At 34.5% G+C, this 21,616-nt stretch overlaps 1 protein-coding gene across 4 annotated transcripts in view; it reads left to right on the plus strand.

Moving 5' to 3' along the window:
* Positions 1–21,616, plus strand: part of EXOC6 (exocyst complex component 6) — an 88,917-nt gene that overhangs the window by 40,356 nt on the left and 26,945 nt on the right. For 3 of the 4 annotated variants that reach the window (XM_053983645.1, XM_053983644.1, XM_053983643.1), the window contains exons 14-19: positions 189–294; positions 2,103–2,212; positions 3,254–3,365; positions 4,167–4,301; positions 7,444–7,623; positions 16,269–16,410. In XM_053983645.1, coding sequence (XP_053839620.1) covers positions 189–294; positions 2,103–2,212; positions 3,254–3,365; positions 4,167–4,301; positions 7,444–7,623; positions 16,269–16,410 — 785 coding nt within the window. Of the gene's footprint in view, positions 1–188; positions 295–2,102; positions 2,213–3,253; positions 3,366–4,166; positions 4,302–7,443; positions 7,624–10,636; positions 10,667–16,268; positions 16,411–21,616 lie in introns of all 4 variants that reach the window. The other variant, XM_053983642.1, reaches the window with a different exon arrangement.

Here is a 21,616-nt window from a genome sequence, read left to right on the forward strand (position 1 = left end):
TGTAAAGAGTTAAGATATATGAAGTATTTCCAAAGTAATCAAAAATACTTGGGATGTGTAAAGTTCTTAAAACTTTTTGAAGATGCAGACCTAAGTGTGGTGGTAAAATTTATATTTATTTACACATTTTAACACCAGAAAATACTATATGTTACATGTCCAAATTTTTTTCACTTCACTTTCACCAGGGATATTTTTGAAGCAGACAACTACAGCCCTATCCCTGTAGCAAATGAAGAGGAATACAGAATTGTTATAAGCAAATTTCCTTTTCAAGATCCAGAACTTGATAAGGTAAGGAAAACTTTTAAATTTTGTGGAAATCCAGTTGAAGACACTGGGGACAGTAATGATTTCTATAATTAAAAAACAATTAAAATTTGAAAAGCTAGGTCGATTAAGAGGCTTAATCACCTTCTCTGTGTGTAATTATCTAGACATAAATAAATATGAAAATGAAAGGTTATTTGCTCAGATGTTTGAGTGAATAATGAAACCCATTGTTTTGTAAACAAATTAGTAATAGAGTTTAATTGATAAAGTCCTTATGTAATTATAATGCAATCTCTCTTTAGCTAAATTTTGTTGCAACTCATGTTTAATTATTCAATATACGCTGTTGTATTGCAAAAATAGAGATTGGTTAGAGACAATGTTTTCTGTATTTCCCTTTTAAATTTAAATATTTATGTTTGAGCATGTGGGGCAAAATAAACATGAAGGGACTGTGAATAATTCTGCTGTAATAGCACTGCAGTAGGATGTCCTTTTGTAGCCTCAGCCATTCTTTCACTACAGATTCTCTTCACAGAAAGGTGATTAACCTGTACTGCTATTCAAGTATAATTTTAGAAATACCTGTGAAGAAATAAGAGGCTCATGATGTAGAGGGGCACTAAGTCTAAGAACCACATGCCAGTGGGAGTAACTGCTGTAGGGGGAAGCTGTTTTATACAAGATCCATTGCTACAGATACCTGCAAAAGTGAAAAGCTATTTTAATTCTGTGGTTCAGCAGGGATTTGCCAGCAATTGTAACAGCTGCTTGTCATTAATACAGTGTTGTAATGAAGATGAAAAATTAAAGGAGGTTTTTATGCTGATTTTTGAATGAGATTCCAGAGTGCTTTCTGGATGCATTCCTCCATCAAATTAAATTACTTAGCCATTATAGTACTAAAATAAGTTAAATAGAATGGTAATCTATTACAGTATTGGAAGTATACTATACCCTGGATATATTTAGCATGGCATATTTTGCTAATAAACTGGAGATATTTATTTTGAACTAAATAGTTTTATCTGCTATACATACATGTATGATTACTACAAAGCTTTGGCTGTTGTTGATGGTTGTCTTTTTCCTAAAGACAAATTGAATTATTCATGGATGTTGTTGATTATTTTTCTCATGCATTAGTCATAAACAGAAAAATAATTTTTTGTGTCAAAAATTATGTGTTCAGGGCAGAAATACCTATTTAGTCTGTGTAGATTTAATTGAATTTATTCACTTTTGTTCTCCCCAATACAGTATCAGCTTTAAAATCGAAGTAAGAAGCATGATTTTATTATTATAAACTTACTGCTATTTCCCACATGTTAATCCAAATTCCTGAAAATAATTCAAAGTGCCTTGGTTTTGTGAACCTTAAAAAAATAGTCTAAGCATTCTCAAGATACTTTGAGAATCCCAGAAGTGTTGGACTTCTCATACCTTTTTTTTTGCACTGTTTTGTTTGGGAAAAAAAAAATTGTATTTTTGAAATTCTTATCTCAGCTACTTCTATCTTGTTCATTCAGATTAAAAGCAGTTTGAGACCTGTTTTTTAATGTATGTTTGTAAATGGCTTTCTGCAGGGGCATCTTGAATTACATAAAATCTCCAAACTTTATTGTAATTGAAAGAGGTGATAAAATACTATTCTGCTTACAAGCTATTTAAGCAGATGTAGAAGTCAGCTCAACACATGCAGCTTTGTATTTGAGGGAAATCAGAAAGGTTTAGATAGATTAAAATGTTGATAATGTTAAGGGGCTTTCTAGTTGTTGTGTTTAGTACCAAGTTCTTGTTGGAATCAGTATGATCTCTTATTTCCTCAGCAATCCTTTCCAAAGAAGCTTCCAATGTCTCAGTCAGTGCCTCAAATTTACATGCAGGTGAAGGAATTTATTTATGCAAGCCTTAAGTTTTCAGAGTCACTTCATCGCAGGTAAGCTTGAACTGTCAGGAATGTGGCTGTAAAGTAGCTTGTAACTTTCAGGTGACCTAAAATATATATATATATATACACTAAAATGAAAATGCACTTTCTTGTGTGCTTGCTTGCTGTGCTTGTTTCATAATTTACATATGTAATTCTTCATATATATTTAATCTATGATTCCCAATGCTGTAGCATATATTTATCCATATGTGGATATATATATATATATACACACTATATAATATGTGCATCAGTGAGCATAGCTTGGTGTGGTAAGCAGTTTAAAACATTGCTGGAGTTCTTCAAACCGTATTGACTGGTCTGAATAATCTAGAGAATTTATTTATTTAACAAAGCATGTGAAGATTGAAAAGAATACTTTGATACTGACCATTTCAGAAGTAATTGTTTAGTATCCCTGATTACTTCCTAGTGTTTCCCTACTCAGTGCTTTGAATTCCCTTAGCAATGATTTCTCCTGCAACAAAGTGCTGTCTGCATGTTCATTCCTTCTCCTATCCCACCTTTTTCTGATGGAAAACATCACAACTCACCCATTTCCTTTCCTCTTCTGGCCTTCAAAAGCTTAGTTTTAATTGCATAAAATAGGATTCAGAGATCTGAAATCTGGAAGGTATTTGTGGCCTTGTCACCCACTTCTGCACTGTTAAAGATGTAAATTACTCCCTTTCACACATTCTTAATTGATACTGTTTATAATTTACACGTACTAATGAGCACATGTTGACCTCCTTAGTAACTCATTAAAACCCACAAATTACTCTTTACGAACATCTGTGTCAATAAACATGTCCAAAAACTAAAAATAACAGATTTCGCTTCAGTGTTGAAATGTTAATGGATAATTTGGTAGGTGAAAGAGGTGTTCTATCTGCTAGACAACAGAAAAACTTGGAGCAACCAGAATTTAAATGCACACAGAGAATTCTTAGCATTGAAAGTTCCCTTTGCAGGGAAGAAATTAAATTACTAAGTATTGCTGTCAAAGTATTGCTACATACAGCATAATTATAATTTTTTTTTCAGTTCAACAGAAATAGATGATATGCTCAGAAAATCTACAAATTTGCTGCTTACAAGAACTCTAAGTAGTTGTTTACAGAACCTAATTAAAAAACCTCATATAGGTTTAACAGAGGTAAGTTTTGAAACACATATTCAAAACTATGGGTTTTTAAACAATCCATGCTAAAACTATTTTTGTAAATGTAGATACACAGATATTGACACCACAGTATGAAAAATCAAGTAGTGTTTGCTTAACAATTAAAAATAAGTATAAAAAGCATCAATATCTGTTACATACAAAAGAACAATACAGTGTTGGGTCTAGCTGGGACCAGGGATTCCTTTTGAGGGAAACATGACAATGAACGAGTTTTGTGGTTTTTATGATAAACAGAGAGTTGCAGGAAATAAGCCAAAGACATCTACATTTTTGTTTACATGCAGAGTATGATTTGTGTGTTTTATCTAGCAGTTAGTACCACTAATGTTGAGTTTCTCTTTCTTTCTATAAAAAATAGAGTGGAGTGGGATATAAGGTACATCTGAATGCATCATTCTGCAGACAGTGTTGGGACTTCTTAAGAGCAGTAAATTTTAAAAAATCAAATGGCACAAATTAGTGATATTATTTCAGCAATATATTTTCCTTTATTTTCCATTTTTTAATTCTAAACTATCAGTTGGATTTATTTCACTGGGTAGGTGTCTGAAATCTTTGTTTTTGAAATGGCGTAATTTGTATTTACACCACATTATTACTCCTTAGTGGTATTTGAAAGCAAACTTAAAAACTACCAGGAAATAGGTGGTAACCTAAAATACTGAAATTAATTTCTATTAGCATTGTTGCTGAAAGAAGGAACCATCTACAAAATTAAATGACAATAGGTGATATAAAAAGATTTTTACAAGAATTTTTTGTCTCTTGTAGCTTGTTCAAATCATCATAAACACAACACACTTGGAGCAAGCCTGTAAATACCTTGAGGATTTTATATCTAACATTACAAATATTTCACAATTGACTGTTCACACTGCAAGACTTTATGGACTTTCTACATTTAAGGTATGGTATATCTCATCCATTATATGACTATGTCTGAAAAGTTATGTAAATTAAGCATTTTAAAACAAGAAGGGTGAGAGCAAAGCTGCTTCTCATCTTTGTCTCTAAAATAATTCTGAACTCTTAAGCATGCAGTTGTAACACTGAGCAGATAAACAGTGGATTTTTATGTTATTAGCATGATCTGGAATATGTCAGTATGTGAGAAGCCTCAATACTGTCTTTCAAGTGCATTTTTTATTAAGTTGTGAAATGGCAGTCATAGCTTAACTTTACCAGAATTTTTTAATAGATTAAGCTTCAGTTTGTGTAACTTCTCCCTTTTTCTGAATGGAATAAAATAAAACAACTACCTTAATCTAAAATGTTGTATCTATTTTTTACTCTACAGTAGAATTATTTTGTGATGTATTTTCAAAGGGTGTAAGTATTAGTGTAAAAGAAGTATTAGGAACTAGTGCTCAAATTAAAATTATTCTATGATATTTTTAGAATTTAAACTGCAAAACAAAAGTAAAAGTCATCAGGGATTCTACAGCAGCTGCAACTTGAACTTTAGGTATTTGGCATTTTTTCCATGCACGCTGAAACAAAGGAGAGTGATTTCTCGTATTTATGGGATAAAGAGAATTAATCCTATTGAGAAAGTTCTGTTTTCTGCAATTCATTTTATCTTTTGATGCAATATGTGGCCTATCCTCCTGTAATATACCTTCTGGCATAGATGTTAAAAGGTGGGTGAGGTGGAATAATTGCAAGACACTTCATATTTCCAGTTGATAGCTTATGATTCTCCCACTAGCTGTTGCTTGTTTTGCTAAGGATTTAGTGCATAAGGCAAGACAGAAGGGTGGTGGCCTAGCAGCCGTACTTGGTTACCATTGCCCTCCCAGCAGTTTTATTGGGTTTGGTCTAGGGTGCCTAGTTTGCTTGTTGCGTACCAGTAGTGCATGTGTGTCTTGGAATTTGTGTATCTATAGCTATTTACCTCTAAGAGCAATTCATTATCTTTTTACCAATCAAACATGCATTCAAAACCACTTAACACAGCCATAGTCTTTTATTTCAGTAAGAAGTGAGATATTCTTTATCCTTGAATTTCATTTAATACGTGCATTTGCAAGTTGTGTTATATTTTTTGTAGATTGCTTATGCTGTTTTGCAGTTATGTTTAACACTCCTACAAACTGAGTTCTGTTGGAGGGATTCAATACTGTGTCTGTTCTTAGTGAGTTTGCATTTTGGAAAAATATGGGATAAGTGCTGACAAACAGAAGGGGTTTTTGTGTATGTGGTTTCTCTCCTGTCTGCTTGCCTGGAGAACCTGTTAGCACAACGTTCTCCAATTATAGTAGAAAATTCTTTCCTTGTTAATCCCTCTTTTTTTCCCTTTCTATTGTAATGAAAAACTGCTCACAGTTCCCCAACTGGGCCCTCACAGAGTTTGGTATGTTCTACTGTTATTAAATTCATCTCCTGGTGGCAAATTGTATCACCTCCATTCTTTCAGAATGGTCAAAAATTTCCTTTTATTAGCAGCATTGGTCACGTTTACTTTCCATGAGATGAGCTTTTACGTCTACACTGTTTTTTTTAAATGCAAGACAAAACCAGAAGAGAAGGACTAGTCTTGCCATTGCCAGAAAATAATTTTAATTGTTAAAGCTGATACAACCACTCTGTGAATGATGTAGATAAAAAAAAAAAAAAAAAATCCAAACCCAAACAAAAAAAAATTGGAGAAATTTTGCTCTAAGCCTAGGCAGATATATTTGCAAGTCTCGTCATTACAAATTGTTGCAACTGGAGTTTTGTTGTTAATTAGGAACTTTAAATGTAGACTTGGCGTTAATTGAAACTTTCTTAGTCATTGACATCTACAAAATTGTGGATATTCACATACTCCTTTGACATGATGACAGTTTGCCAGATTCTTGCATGTTGGATTTGGAGAACTGTTCAGTGGAGCCTTTCTCAAGTTGGCTTGACAGTAAAAATGCTATTTTTAGGGAATCAGATTTTGATATTTATTTATGGCAGGGCCACATACTTTCTTGCTTACTCCTGAAGTGCCTCTCAGCCTAGGGCCTGATTAGACTAAATTTGGCACACTCAATGTGAGGACACCTTTAAGCTCAGATAAATGTGAATATTTTTATTTTTTCTTTTTGCATTTCTTATTCATGCTTTTCTCAATGCCATTTTTCTTGGATTGCTTTCGTCTAGAGGAAAGTAGCGATGGGAGTTTCATCTGCTTTTTGGTTACTTCAGTATAGCCAGGCTATTTTGACCCTGTAAAAACCTTAACCAACTGATCCATTTAGTTTAAATCAGATGTCTTACTTGAATTATTTCTCCATATCAATTAAGAAAATTTTATGTTGAGCCCAAATTAGAAAGATACTCAATATCTTTAAACTCCAGGCTGGCATAAGCACAACTTTTCAGCAGCACACACACAAGCATCTGCACATAGATCCCTTTGGATCTCTGAGGATGTCCCTTGTACAAATGAGGCAGAGACAGCATTGTAAACTCAGCTCACAGCAAAGGCAGGCCTTGGCTGTTCCAAAAAGCAGAATCCAGAGTGTGGCAGAACAAAAGCAGGATCAAGAAGGGGAGTGCTCTGCATCACAGTATGTGATGATCAGGATATTTAAAGGAGGATGAAAAATTATGACTATTCTTCAGATGTGCAGCTTTAAGACAGCAATTACATAAAAATCATATGATTGCTTGACCTCTGTCCATAAAAGACAAAATTATTAGGTTCTTTTACTATTTTCTTTCTAAAAGAAAAAACAACTTTGTGTCAGGGTTGATAAATTTGTAAGGCAGAATTAAAGGTGGTTGTTGTGAAGAAAGTAAACAATTTGCTTTGTTTTCAAATTAACTTAATTTGTCTGAAAACTTTTGATTATTCTGTAAACACTCAGTGTTATGAACACTCATAGTATGCATTATAGGAGTGTTTAAAAAACCACAGCCTCAGATGTAAGACAGACATTAAAGTACCAATATCAATAAAGTATTTTTTAATCTAAGAAAAACACAAGACTTCAGTTTTGTTGATGGATATAATTTTATCTGCATTTAATAATATTTTAGAATTCTGACATATATTGCACATTTTTTTTTTCAGGATGCAAGGCATGCTGCAGAAGGAGAAATATATACAAAACTTAACCAAAAGATAGATGAATTTATTCAGATTGCTGATTATGATTGGACAATGTCTGAGTCAGATGGAAGAGCCAGTGGATACTTAATGGACCTAATTAACTTTTTAAGAAGCACATTTCAAGTTTTCACTCATTTACCTGTAAGTGCTCAAAATTAAGTTTAATTTCAAACTATTTCATCATCATTTTATTTTAAAACAGTAAGGTTTGAACAAAAGGTTCTGGTTTTTGATTTGTGCACATACTTACAGATGTACTTTTACGATTTTCTCAGCACAGAAATATTGCCAAATGTATATCAGTATGTTTGTGGAGCTTACCCATCAGAACACTTAGAAAATACTTTCAAATACTTTAGTCTAAATATTGTTACCAGCAACTGATTTACAAATAGTGTAAGAACTCATGCAATTTTCTAGAGCCTTTTTGGTATACCATGTAGGTTTTGTGTGCACGTGCATTGGTTCAAAAAAATGCAGAATTGGTGTAAATCCTACATTTGTGCATAAGATTGTGGAGGTCTTGTATTCTTCAAGGTTTTTAGCTAAATATTTTTGATCATAAAAAGTTATTTGATTCTAGTTAACAGAGCTTCATTGAATGAATCCTTGTTCATATTCAAATATCCTGTGTTATTTTGTCCCAGGGAAAAGGGTACTGTTAACCTGTCTTATGTATGAATTGTTATGTTCTGTTGTCTTATTTCCCCTTGCTTTCAGACAAAAAAGACTGTTTCTAGTTTGGCTTACCATCATAATGGTTTATAGCTTTATAGTTCTGGAGTAACTTCAGTGAGTAATTCAAGCTACATCTGCTTTTTATCTGCTTGTGGTTGGTTGTTACAGTCACACTGATGTGTGAGTGCTTTGCCCGCCTGCAGTGCTTGGAAAGAATAAGTCCTCAATGCATACACTTTCTTTATGTGCACAGCAAGATGTTGAAGTTGCTGGCATAGCAGGCTGATTTTGTCTTCCAGATATTACACAGAGGCTGTGATTCTTCTGTCTCCTGTTCTTTTAACTGGCTCAAAGACAAAGGCCACTCCAAATGGATCATGTGATACTGATGTGAACATGTCATGTGAGGCATGTGCTTCTGTGCCAAATCAGTGGAGCGTTTTTTGATAAAGAATAGCAAGTTTGTTAGATAGTGTAATTCATTGTAACTTAGTATACAAAGCAGTGTGAACAAATGGCACTGCTCCTCAGTGGCCATATGCATATGGCAGTTAAGGGATGTGAAGTTTGTAGAGCAGGATGTACAGAAGTCTGTCATGAATGTATGTTGCTAAATGGCTGTTCAGAAATGAGCCACAGACGAAGTAATGTGTTAAGGGAATGCAAAGAAGCAGCTGTGGCATTAGGACTTAAAAAGTGTGGAAGGTATAGAAGTCAGCTTTTGGAGAAAGCTAGTCTCTGTAGAGAGGTTATTTTGTAATTTCAGACTTTGATCAGGTAACAGGCAGGATGTAGAACTGTATGGACAAATAGTCTGCTGTGGAAGAGGTTTCTTGTAATTTTTTACTTATCCTGCATCTTGTTCCCTGTCCTATCTTGGCCAATTGTAGAAACATACCGTCCTGTGAATGTTGTGTGTAAGCTGTGGAATTTATATGAAAATATGTGCACACTATGGTGATTCTAGTTAGATTTGTACTAGTAAGTTATTTTTGTTAAGAGAAAATTTTTAGCAAAAGTGTTTTCCAAGATTAGCCCAGAACCAGGTTCTATAACTCATAAAAATAGTAATTGCTTTGGAGTGATAAACTGAACTAGATTTTTCACCTGCTGTAATTAAGGTTTGGAATAGTTTTAGAATTAATTTTCATTAATGAATTATTCCAATTATCTCACAGTGTCATTTCTATAATAATTTTTGTATGGCTGGCAGAAACATTCTACTGCTCAAAATAGTTATCAGAATCTTTCCTGTAATTAACAGTCAAAGAACAAATTCCTAGCACACTGACCACGATTCTAGTACGGAAAAGAGTGGAACAAATAGAGAGGTGTCTTCTCTTCTACCTTTACATACCCAATTGTGTTAGAGGGCATTGGGCTAGGACTAGGGACACTAGCTGGCCACAGTAGTTCTTTGTTGTCACACTCCAGGGTCACTGACTTTCTCTTCAGTATTGTTTCAAACGCTAGTCTGCCTGTAGAAGTGTTATAATATTATAATACGTTCTTTAAGAATTTTTTTTGTTGCAGTCCATGGGTTCCTCTCATTAGAATCTTGTTTTATTTTCGCTGTATGTATAAGCTGTGTAAATGCACAGGGATGTGTCTCCCTTTGTGCTTTTATGTGGGGCTGTGCTGAAGTATTTCTGTACCAATGCAAACATAACTTTCCAAAAATGCATCTTACGTTGTATATCTGTTTTATGCAATTTGTATTATTTTAATTGGAATATTAGAACTCTAAATCACGTAGACCGTGAACTGTACTGAATCTGCACACAAAGTGACATAAGTTAGTTGGGGTCTGATATCTGTTGAATCATTGGAAATGTCTTGTGTCTCCAAAGCTTTTTTTCCCTCTCAAGTTTTGCAAATCAGTTTTCTCCTCTGTATTTGTTTACTGTACTTAAGAAGCAATTTCAGAAAAGAAAACAGCTTTCTTCCACCCTACGGTTATATAGCCATAAGTTTTATGTTAAAATTTATTAATGGGTTGTATTATATTTAGATTCTTACTATCCTGAGCCATTTTAAATCTTGCTTGAACAAAGTATGTTAATAACATACAGATAGCCTCTGTAAGCCATAATGATACGGCATGGCATTTATTTTTTAACCTAAGACTTCTGGAGTATATTCTTTCTTGTAATGAAAAGTTCTGGAAAGGCATTTCAACAGACACTTTGAAGTTTATTACTTTGATATTTTGGCATACAGTTCTTTATTGTAGAAAAACATATCATTGCCAAATTAGTATTATTTAATGATAATCTCTTTGTTACACTTCAACAAAATACTGTATAAGTTCAGAGGTTTTAAAAAAATACTATTATGTAGCTATAATTGTTCTTTTTGTACGCTTTTTCTTATCTTTTATTGCTACCAAATTTTTTATTCTTTTTTTTTTTTTTTTTGAAGTTGACAGTACATCTTAATTTTTTTGTTTTGACTGCCTTACTGGTTTCCTTCTCAGCATAACAACAATGACCATGCAGCTATGTCGGTAAGTAGATGCAAGATGAAGAAAAAGCATGTGAACAGAAAAACTATGAACTGCCTGCAGGCTTATTGCTTCAATTTTTAATCATTTAATAAAAAGACCCTTTCTGTTTTGCTGATAACTTGCTGTGTACCTTGTGTGGATGCATGCAGGGATCAGGTTAATGACTAACACTGGGCTTTCATACACTGGGACAGACAGCAGGAGTCCTAAAAACCTTGCAGAAGGTTGATAGGGTGTGCCTTGCATCCCAAATGAGGTAACTTAGAGACTGAGACCTCTTGAAAGAGAGGTCAGGTATCAAAATCCAGCTATGAGACATGCATACAGAATTAGGATAGAGTGATAAAGCTGAATAAAGAATCAGTGAAAGTTCCATCGGTCCTCTGCTATATTTGTCTGGGGTCAAGGGAATGTGTGTACTGGTGTTCTTTATTTACTTTTAAAAATTTTTTTTAAGAAACTCATGAATTGCATTTAAGAGTTCTCCCATCCCCTGATTATTTTCACATTGTAATTTTTTCTTTATATGAGGAATTTATTTTGATTTGGCATAAGCACTGTCATGATAATGAAAGTGATGAGGTTAATATTACTAAATTATTAAAACCTGGAGAATGAATCTAGCAGTAGGCTCCCAAGTTGTTTGGAGCCTAAAGCACAAGTTATTAGTGGAGGTGTAGGGAGGTGGAGTATTTGGTCAGTTAAAGAGAAGGCTGAGGAGAGATCCAGTGGCAGCCTACAACTTCTTGAAGAACAGATACAAAACTGATGGAGCCAAACTTCTTGGCTGGACTGACAAATTCAGACGTGGTTGTGGTCAGAGGTTGAAGTTTGGAAGGTGGAACTTTGATATTAGAGGGAAAATGTGCTTAAAGAGAGTAGTGCAGTGTTGAAGGAGATTGCACAAAGAGGCTGCTGAGTTCCCATCCTCAGTAACTTTGAAGGGTCCAGAGGAAAAAGGTCAAAGGACCTGAAGCAATGTTGGCAACAGTGCTCCAAGTAGAAGGTTGGACTAGATGACAGTGGTGGTTCATTCCAATCAACATTTCCATCATCTGAATACTCAGCATGCTGGTGAACTGTCAAGCATTAGTTCTGGTATCATGAGCTCTGTGTTTTGTGTAGAAATATTTCCTGGTAGTATTGTATAGATCTCAGGCTGCTGGTTATTTCCTGATCGAGGGCTAGCAGAATTTCAGCAATGTAGAACACAGAAGCTGTGTGGCTTTGGGAATTCTGGTTATAATTGGAAAGTAATGCAGTTTTTAATGGTTCTGTTTTCTGAATTCACAAGAATTTAGTCTTTTGGGATTATGTTTAAGTCCCATTTTAAGTTAATCTTGCAGTTTGTAGTGCCATTAGATGCTTTGAATCAAAAAGCAAATTAAAGTTTCATTATACAGCCATTAATATCATGAAATAAATTGGATGATCAAATTTGTTATTAAGGAACTACCGTTTTTAGTTTTATTTTAAAGAGTTAAGGAAAAACGTTTCCTTGTATTTCCAGATGAGTTAACTTGAAATTATGTGGTCTGTATGTAAGTGGTTTTAATCTAAGTTTAGAATTAGCTGCATTTTTATTCTAGATCTATTCTAGATTTTATTCTAGATATATGCCTTGTCAATACAAAGTTGGAAAAGAGTGGTCATTGAAAAGAGACAGTTGCAAATTACTTTTAGTTAGGTATTTTTAATTGTTTTGGTAACATTTAGGGCAGAGACTGGAAGTAAACTTGATTCGTAAAAATTCCATTAATGTTTTTAGTATACTTGTATTCTATCACTAGTTCAAAAGTTGGAGTTTTTAACCTTGAGTGATAAAATTTGTATGTTTAATTTATTTGCATTTTCAGAAAGAATCGCATTTTGTTATTTCATATTGCTAAATAAATTCTTCACCTTAGCATCTTAGATTTAAGGGGTAAGTTTTGTTATTTTCTTTTTATGCTGAGGATGGCAGTTTGTATTATTTTATTGTTTCTGTGATTGGCAGCAAAAGCCTAAATTCACAGCTTGCAGTGAGGGTGAAGGGGTGGTGGTTTTCTGCAGCTATATTCAAAAACTGTCAATCAACAGCCTCCACAGGCTACTTAGAGAATGGGTTTTCTTACTGACTTCTCCAACTGCTGCTTCATGCTGTCTTTGATTGGCATAGCCTGGCAGGGAGGATGGATGAATCTGTCACTGGCTGGTTAATTGTGTTGCTGGTCTCAGCCTGACATCAGGTCTTTGACTCCTAAGTGGCTCAATACAAAACAAATTAGCAGATTGTAGTCATATTTCTCATTCTATATGCTTTGACTTTGTTGAATGCAGTCCATAAATCATATTGACTGGCACCATAGTGAATGATGAAAGCTGCTTTTGAGACAGCTAGCATGGGCTTTAGAAAGCAGCACCGCGAAGGTGCCGTGGAAGGATGCATATGGCTGACCCTTTGGGAATTTCCTAGGAGCCAAATGTCTCTACTACAATTGTTCTTAGGAGAAAAGCTTTTGGGTCCTATAAAAAAGGATTTAATATGTCAGCAGATTCTCTTTACAAGCTCCTTTGAAATATAAGAAGTTTGTCTAAGGGTTTTCTCTTTTTACAAACTTGTATTTCAGCAAAATGTGGAGGCTGGGTGAAAAAACAGTTGCCTTTAACACTGTTAGCAGGTGTTTTTGCGTATAGAATAGGGTCCTTGTTTCCTAAACTTTACACTGACTGAGTGGAAGAATAGGTTTTGTAGATAGGAGCAATTAGCATAGGCACAGCAGAGACAATAGTAGTGTCTCCAAATGGGAGGCAACTGGGGCAAATGTGAGAAGCCTGCTGAATTTCTGCATGCTGTTGAATATAGGTATTTAATTGCTAGATAACCATGGCCACCCCCACCCCTTTAAATAATAATAGTAATTTAAAAAAGCAAAATAGCCAAACATCAAGACTGTTTTAAAATTAACTGATATTTCTTCAATCCTGAAAAATAAATGGTTTTGCTATGTTCACAAATCCTTATATTTCCTCTTCAAAATGCTTTATGAAAAATTGGCAAGGAATTGATGATGTGGTAGACGTTGGAAATTTGGAGATGAATTTTTAACTAGATCCTATTTTTCAAACACAAATGTTAAATTTATTCTTTTCTTGGTATCATACATCCAGTGTAATTTGAACTGGGAAGCACTGAATTTTGAAGAGGATAACATAGTATAGTTCACATTTCTCTTAGTTAAAATTCAGCATTTTGATAAATATATGTAGATTTCTTTTTTTCGCTGAATTTTAGAATATTAAGTGATTTTTAGTAAGTATCCATTGTGTATAGTAAACTGGTAGTATTTGTTGATGTGTCATTTGAACAATAAGCCTGTAGTTCAAGTTACATAGTTGGAAATAGTTTATATGTTAGGATGTTTCCATTTTATGATACTTCAAAACCAACATTAAATGTACATGTATTGATACTTATTTAAAGTCCGAGTGGCTTTAGCTGTGTCATTTCTGTATTGTAACCATTATCTTGTGCTCCAGTACTATTGATATTTGCCAGAATGTAAAAATTAACTACACATGCTTGTTAGAAATATAAACATGTCATATATTTCAGACAACAGAGGAGTATATATTGTTTCCGTATGAAATAAACTGAATGTTAAAATTTTTCATGACAACCTATTAATCTGGTTGAACTTTTATTACATTATAGTGGCAGCATAAATAGGACATGGAGCTGATTTGATGGAGCAGTACATTAAACAGAGATGCACTAGTTGTTCCATTAAATCAAAATGACATTTCCATTAAGTATTTCAAACGCACTACACTGTAATTACATGAACTGTGGCCCATTTAGTCCCCTTCTCACCTCCCCTTTTCCTTCCGTTTTTGCCTATTCTTTTTTTCTTCTTCCCCCCCCCCCCCATTCATATTGATATTGTTCTGCTTGGGGAATAGAGCTGCATGTCTCCCAGTGTAATTGCTGTTGGGTTTGGGAGACTTTTGAGCATGCTGTTCTTGTATTGTTTCCTACATTCTTTGTTGTCAGTTCATCTATTTTGCTCAAATATGTTATTTGCTTTTCTGAGATTTTCAATTAAGAAACTGACATGTCATTTTAATAAAAAGCTCTTTACAGTTCAAGGTCTCCTAATGCTAGAAACAATTAGCAACAGCCAATGTTTCAGTGTGAATGTGAGGAGAGTTGAAGGCTTTCTATTGTAGTCACTATATTTTAATTACCTTTTAACAAATAATGGATTTTTAAAGTGTGAAATATTTGGGGCCAAATTTGCTTTCTGTTATGAAAATTTTCTACACATGAAAATTCAATCATCTTAGCAAGTTGACTTATTAAGGACAAGACCTGGCTCTTCAGATGCTGAAGCAGAACTTTCCAAACTTTTTGGGACAGTGAACTGTCCATTATAGTTGTTCATTATTTATATATGTTTCTGGGAGTCAACAGTGAATTGATCAACCTGACTTTGCAGAAAACAGCTGGGGAACCATTACTTTAGAGAAACAGGTGACATAACTGTACTGATGGGTAGAAGTAAAACAATGTTGCCATGTGCTCCAGTAGCTCTGTTGTGTTCCTATGATTTCTTTTGTGTGTGTTGTTACCTTTATTTCAATATCATTGTAACGTGCACATCAGTTGAAAAGAGTGGTTTCAGTACATTAAACTACAGAGATTCATATAGTAGCATTTGACACCCAAGATCACTCTGTTTTAAGAGATGGCAGTGCTGTGAATAGAATGGTGCCATCTGGTTTGGTATCTGGTCTCAAGTGGTTTTCTTAACTTTAAGGTAGAATTTTGTTATATTTAAGTTTTATTGTACTAAATTTTAAATAATTTATTCAGGTTAATGTCTGACTTTGTGTTTTAATTTTTGGTCTCATGTTGGAAAAATTGCCTCAATTACATATAGATGATGGGGAGAACAATATTGCCATCTAGACTGTGATTGGGAAATTATTTCTATTTTGTACAGCAGAGGGCTACATTTCATTTTGTAAGTAGTTGATCACTGGCAGCGCTGATTTATTAAGCACCTGAGATAATGGATTAGTATGAATTTTTAAAGTAATTTAGCAATAAACTTTGAGATGGGATCTGAGCAGTTAAACTACCAACAATTAGCACAAGCTCTTACAAGAAATGCTCCAACTAACTGCAATCATTTTGGTTTATATAAAGTTGGGAGTTTATTTAATTTGCTATTGTTAAAAATATGCCGCATGTTGATTTTCATTACATCCTTGCTTTCATTCTGTTTGGGTTAAAAATACTTAAATAAATCCACAAAGCTGTTCATATGCTTCAGCAACTTTAATGTCATTGTTTTGGAAATGTCCTTGTATTCATGAAGACTGTTGGATTGCTGGAAGAAATATCAATAATTGCTTTAACATCTATTTAATCTAGTTCTCTGTTTGATCTAATAGAAACAAATCTAATAGATCAAAGAAATAACAGGAAGTGTGATCTCTCTCCTTCTAATCTAAGTTTTGTCTCATTAAGACTTAGAATGTGTATTAAATCAGATGAGCAGTTCTTCAGTGACATATCATTTGTTTCTATTGTAAAACTTGTTGCTTTTTCTACTAGGGAAAAGTGGCCCAGACAGCTTGCATGTCAGCCTGCCAGCATCTTTCAATGTCCCTAATGCAGATGCTACTGGACAGTGAATTAAAACAAATAAGCATGGGAGCAATTCAGCAGTTTAATTTAGATGTGATACAGTGTGAATGTAAGTATATATTCCCATCTGTATTGGTCTTAAATTGAAAAAAGTTATTTAGTGTAAGCTATATAGTGATCCTTTTCCAAAATCTACTAAAACTTTGTCTTTTATTAAAAATAATATACCAGTACATCTTCTTGTAAAAGTATTTATAAGTAAGTATGTTGACATTCCTGGGAAATTTTTTAAATGAAACTTTTCTTTTAGCTAAAATATCTCAATTAAAACATGCATTGTTGTTACTCCTAATGGGATCATAATCACTATACCCAGTAAAGATTTAGTTTAGTACAAAATTGCCCAAAACTACTACATAAATACTACGTTTTAGCAGTTAAGGAAAAAAGATCAAATGTCTATGAAATTTTAATGTTTCCTCTTGAGTTCATCTATAATGATACAGATTTTAAATGTGCTGTTATGTGGGGTTTCCTCACTCCTAAAACTGCTACTGTCTTACTGTGCAGAATAATAGTACTTATTTAGTAAACAACAGATGTTGTTTTACTGTCACTGTTTAAAATATGGTAACAGAATTATTTTATAAACTGGTTCAATACAACACTGAAGGCAGCATTAATTACCTCATGCTTTGCATGGAGCTCATGGCTCAGGGTGAGCTGTTAATCTGTAGGAAGGAAGTTCCAAGAATAAGTGTTAAGGATGGTTGTATAGTTGATGACTGAGATACAGTGGAAAGGCTCACTAGAGATTTTTTTCAATGTGTGTTTTCAGATTCTTCTGCTCTGGTTTTGTGGTTTTTTTTGTTTTTTTTTTTTTTTTTTTAAGTATCTTTCATGTTATGTATTTGAAGCGTAGATCTCAATGATTTTGGTGACAGCTGTAAAATGGGACAGTTATACAAGTCAGATCCTGAGGCTTTTAGTTTGGTTACATGAAAAAAATTGGTGACTACTCCATTACAAGCCACCTATGGGAAACTGAAAATTTAATTTCAAGCAATTTGGTTAGCATCACGAAAGGTTCTTGTGGGAGTCTAGAGACAGACTTAGGGGTGTTTTTGACATTCTAACCATATACTTCCCGCCTTATTTGTTACATTCCAGCTGAACTCAGTAACAAGTAGAGCAGGCATCTTTCTGACAGTCCCTCACTGTCCAGCCTTAGGGCCTTTCAGGGTCAAATTGATAGAATATTTGTGATTGTGACATTAAAATTCTGTGCTTGTACAAGTTAACCAAACAGATCATGGTTTGACTTTTCTTACTTTTAGTATGCTTGATGTTGCAAATTTAATAGTGTACTTTTCAGGTAGGTACATAGGAATGTGTTTGAGCATTTGTGTAGTTTCCTAGATGTAAAAAAGATACCAATTGTTAAAAGAGAAATTATACAGTATTCATAATACTGACATCATAATCATTCATCTTAACAAGGTGAATTAATGCAACCACTAAACCATCATGTGCCTTCTGAACAAATAAGTGTAACAGTGAAGAAAACTTGTCCATTACAATATTATTCTAATTGTTTCTAATATTTAAAATATCAGCTGTGAACAACACAGTACTTCACTACTCTCTGTAGATGACCAATGCCCTGTTTCACCCTGAGATTTCTAGCAGTACAGGGGATAAAATGCATGATAGTCTTGCAGGTGACTTTCACAGTACGTTCACTGCAAAGAAGGGGGAAGTTCCACTGTTTCCAGCTGTCATCTGGTCTTTGGGTTGTTTTCAGACCTTTTTCTTTTCAGGCCAAGGTTGACATGTGCCCTGATTAGTGTTATCCTAATTTCTATTACCATTCTGTCTACCATCTTTGGTTGATGCACAGCAGAAACTTTATTTAGTGAAGAAATCTTAGTAGAGATTTATTTAGTCTAAAATGATAACATTTCATTATTTTAAAATAAATAATATAATATAATTGTAAGATGACATCATTTTTCATATGCAGCAGTTATTCTGAGTATATGGCATGGACAGGGCATACCAAAACTTTGGCCAAAATAAGAAAGTTTCAGAAAGCTAGTAACTTAAAAACTGAAAAACGCATTCTTCCACCACTGTGTAATTTCTAGCATGGGCTGTATAAGTGCTAATAGAATGAACTTCATTTCTTCCTATGTGAAAAGCTTTTAAAGCATGTTAGAAAAAAAAAAAAAAAGGTTTTGCACAGAAACAGAAACCCTTTGAGTAGTTTGAGTACAATTATGGAAGCTTGTCAGAATAGTGTGTTGCAACAAACCACATTTTGCAGTCTGTGGAATAAAGGAGTGACACAAGATTTTGGTCAGACTGTTTTGCTGATGTGGTTTCATTCATAAGGTCCATCACAGGCACATTCCAGGCCTCACTGTGATGCCTGTGATTTATGTTCTTGCTCATCACCCTCCCCCAGCTTTATTCTTTGATGCTTTGGGATTAATGGATACGACAGTGACATTTCAATTAGTGCTTAGAGTGTGCGAATAATTCACAACTGTTGGGAGTTTTCTACTGTATTGTATTAATGGGTTTGACCTTTTACTTACAATGGAGTATACTCAGATGAATTTTGAACTAAGAATTTAGATAACATGTGGAAAATTATTAATATCTGAATGTAAACTTTTAAAAATTCTTGCTAATATTGTAGAATTTTTTTCGGGTCTTTAACATTATAATTTTAGTCTTTCTGATATGAACTGGAGAGATCTAAATGAAATCAGAAAAATGTGATAATTGGTTAGTTTTTTCCTTTTCTGTTTAAAAGTCAACATTCCAAACAACAATTCAGCAGTCAGTTAAAGTCAGTAAGTGCTCTTCTTAGGAAAAAAAAAGTCTTCATCATCTCGTTCTTCTTCTAGCACGTTTTTTGTTTCCTTCCAAACGTTCCAAAAAGATTTCAGTTTGATTTCATTTTGTCCTATTCTAATGAAAGTATTTCTCTACTTCCACGGCAGATTTTATAACCTAGAGCAGTGTTTTACCCCTGTATTTTGTAGTGTTCTTTCTCTTTTCACTGGGATGATTGAGATTCCTGAAACACCTTTCAGAAAATACAATGTACTGAGTCCCGTTGAAGAAAGTCCAAAGAGGAGTCTTTTGCTTGAATATTACATTTTGGTTCCCCAAGGAAGGAAGTGGGTTGGGAAGGGGGTGTTTCTGTTTCTTGAAGATGAAATTCAAATGTGGGTTACTGTATTTCACTTTACAGGAAGAAAGGTGTGCATAATAAAAAATGAGCTTTTCAGAGACACCATCCAGATCTACTTAGCTTACATCAGCTTCTTATTAAGGAATTCGAACCTCTCTAAAGTTGTAATTGTTGGAGGAGCTAAATGTTTTTGGTCTTTTTTATTGATGTGTTTTAACACAGATGAATTGTGAAGCAGGATTAGTTAACAGAATGAAATATAGGTGAGTGGGCATCCTTCTTCACCCAGATGTGGAAGGGTGAAAAGGTTTTGGGTCTTGCCTATAAGCAAGCAAGGGTGAGCGGAGAGTTAGTGCAAAGCTGGGTACTCTGGATTTTCCTGATCAGCCCTCTGTATGGCTTCCTGGCAGTCCCTCCTTTCCCCCACTGCGTGGAGAGCAGCAGTATCCAAGAGCAAGTGACATCCTGACCAAAGTGTTCTCTGCTGAGCACACACAAAAGTGGTCTCCAGGTGGGCATGCTAGAAGCTGAGGAACTCAGATCCTGTATTTCCTTGAAAAGGCACCATATTCTTCTCTGGAGGCCCCTTGCTCTACCTGCCTCCTCTTCCATCTGGGCAGTCAGGTTAACTTCACTGGCTGGAGGCCATCCTTCATCTGCCGCTCACATATGGCAGCACGGGCGGCACAGGAAGCAGCGAGACCTTGCTGGAGCTGGGGGCTGCTGCCTGGCCAGCTGGCAGCTCCCTCAGCAAGGCTCCCTCCAGGCCTGTTTGAACAGCTGGAGCATCCAACAGGGCTGCAAAGTGGCTGAGGCAGCTGAGATAGTCACCTGATTCTCTGGTCTTCTTTTAAAAATACTTCTGTAGCTTTGCTGTCCTGCCTGTGAATCAGTGCTATGAGACTGGAGTTAAACTGTCCTCATTTGGCTTTTGATTCAGAGTCTGGACTCTGGTTATTAATTTCTTCCACTGAGCAGTAAAACTATTTGTCAAGAATTAGGTACTGAATTCCCAGACCAACAGAGAGGCACAACCAGATGATGTCTAAAAGATAGGATTTTGAGCCAATAAATTTAAGAGATCTCATAATAAATCTAGAATTGTGTAGAAATTCAATGCAATTTACAGTTAAAGGTGTCTTAAATTCCATTTAGTAGATACAGCCTTTATCTTAAGATCTCCATTAATAATTACTTATATATATGTCAATTCTCATATATCCTGTATACAAAATGTAATTATATGATCAAAGCAAAATATTCAAAAGAAAATGGACTGAAGTAATATTTGCAACATTTATATTAATCATTATAATTTATGTGTTACCTCCCAGCTTGTTTTTATATATTTGTTTCATTTGATTCTATCTTCCTTATATTTCTAAACTGTTTGTTACAAGGAAGTATGTTGAGATTGTACATACTGAGGACCCACATTGTTCTTGTTCTAAATACACAGTATCAGCAAAGCAGAGGAAGAGAAGATTAACAAAACCCTTGTGAATACCAGATTCATATAATGTATATTTTCAACTGATTTTTCCCGAACATTTGAGTTTTTGAGTCAAACTGCCAAACAGCCAGTTGTTTGCCCCTAAGAGAGACAGTTTAATAGTGATCTTTGCATTTCATTCTCCTATATTATAAAATTCCAGAATGCTTTTTATGCACATTAAGCCAAACATCCAACCAGCCCCCTACCCCTGCAAATCCTCTTTAAGCCTAGAATGATTGTAGGGGGTGAATATTTTAAAAGATGTATATATGACAGTGTTTCATTACTATCTAGAAAAGGGCCCTTAGGACAAAGACATTAAGAATGTTAATCCTGTTCTTATATCTTCCTAATATGCTGTGCAGTAGAAAATATTTAATTAGCTTTGTAAAATTGTTAGCAAAACTTAAAAGCCCTGCACTGAGGGTGGAGGGGGAACTGTCTGACTGTTACCATAAGTAGATTATCTGTTTGCCCTCTGAACTCATGAAATTATAATAATGAAACAAATTCTATTGTAGTCACCTGTCAGAGCGTTCCAAATGTGAGAATAAATGTTTGTGCTATAATGAGTGTCCCTAATGTTGTAAATGCATTCATAGTATAAAATTGTAG

The sequence above is a fragment of the Vidua macroura genome, chromosome 8, assembly GCF_024509145.1.
Source record: "Vidua macroura isolate BioBank_ID:100142 chromosome 8, ASM2450914v1, whole genome shotgun sequence".
NCBI classification, from domain to species: domain Eukaryota; kingdom Metazoa; phylum Chordata; class Aves; order Passeriformes; family Viduidae; genus Vidua; species Vidua macroura.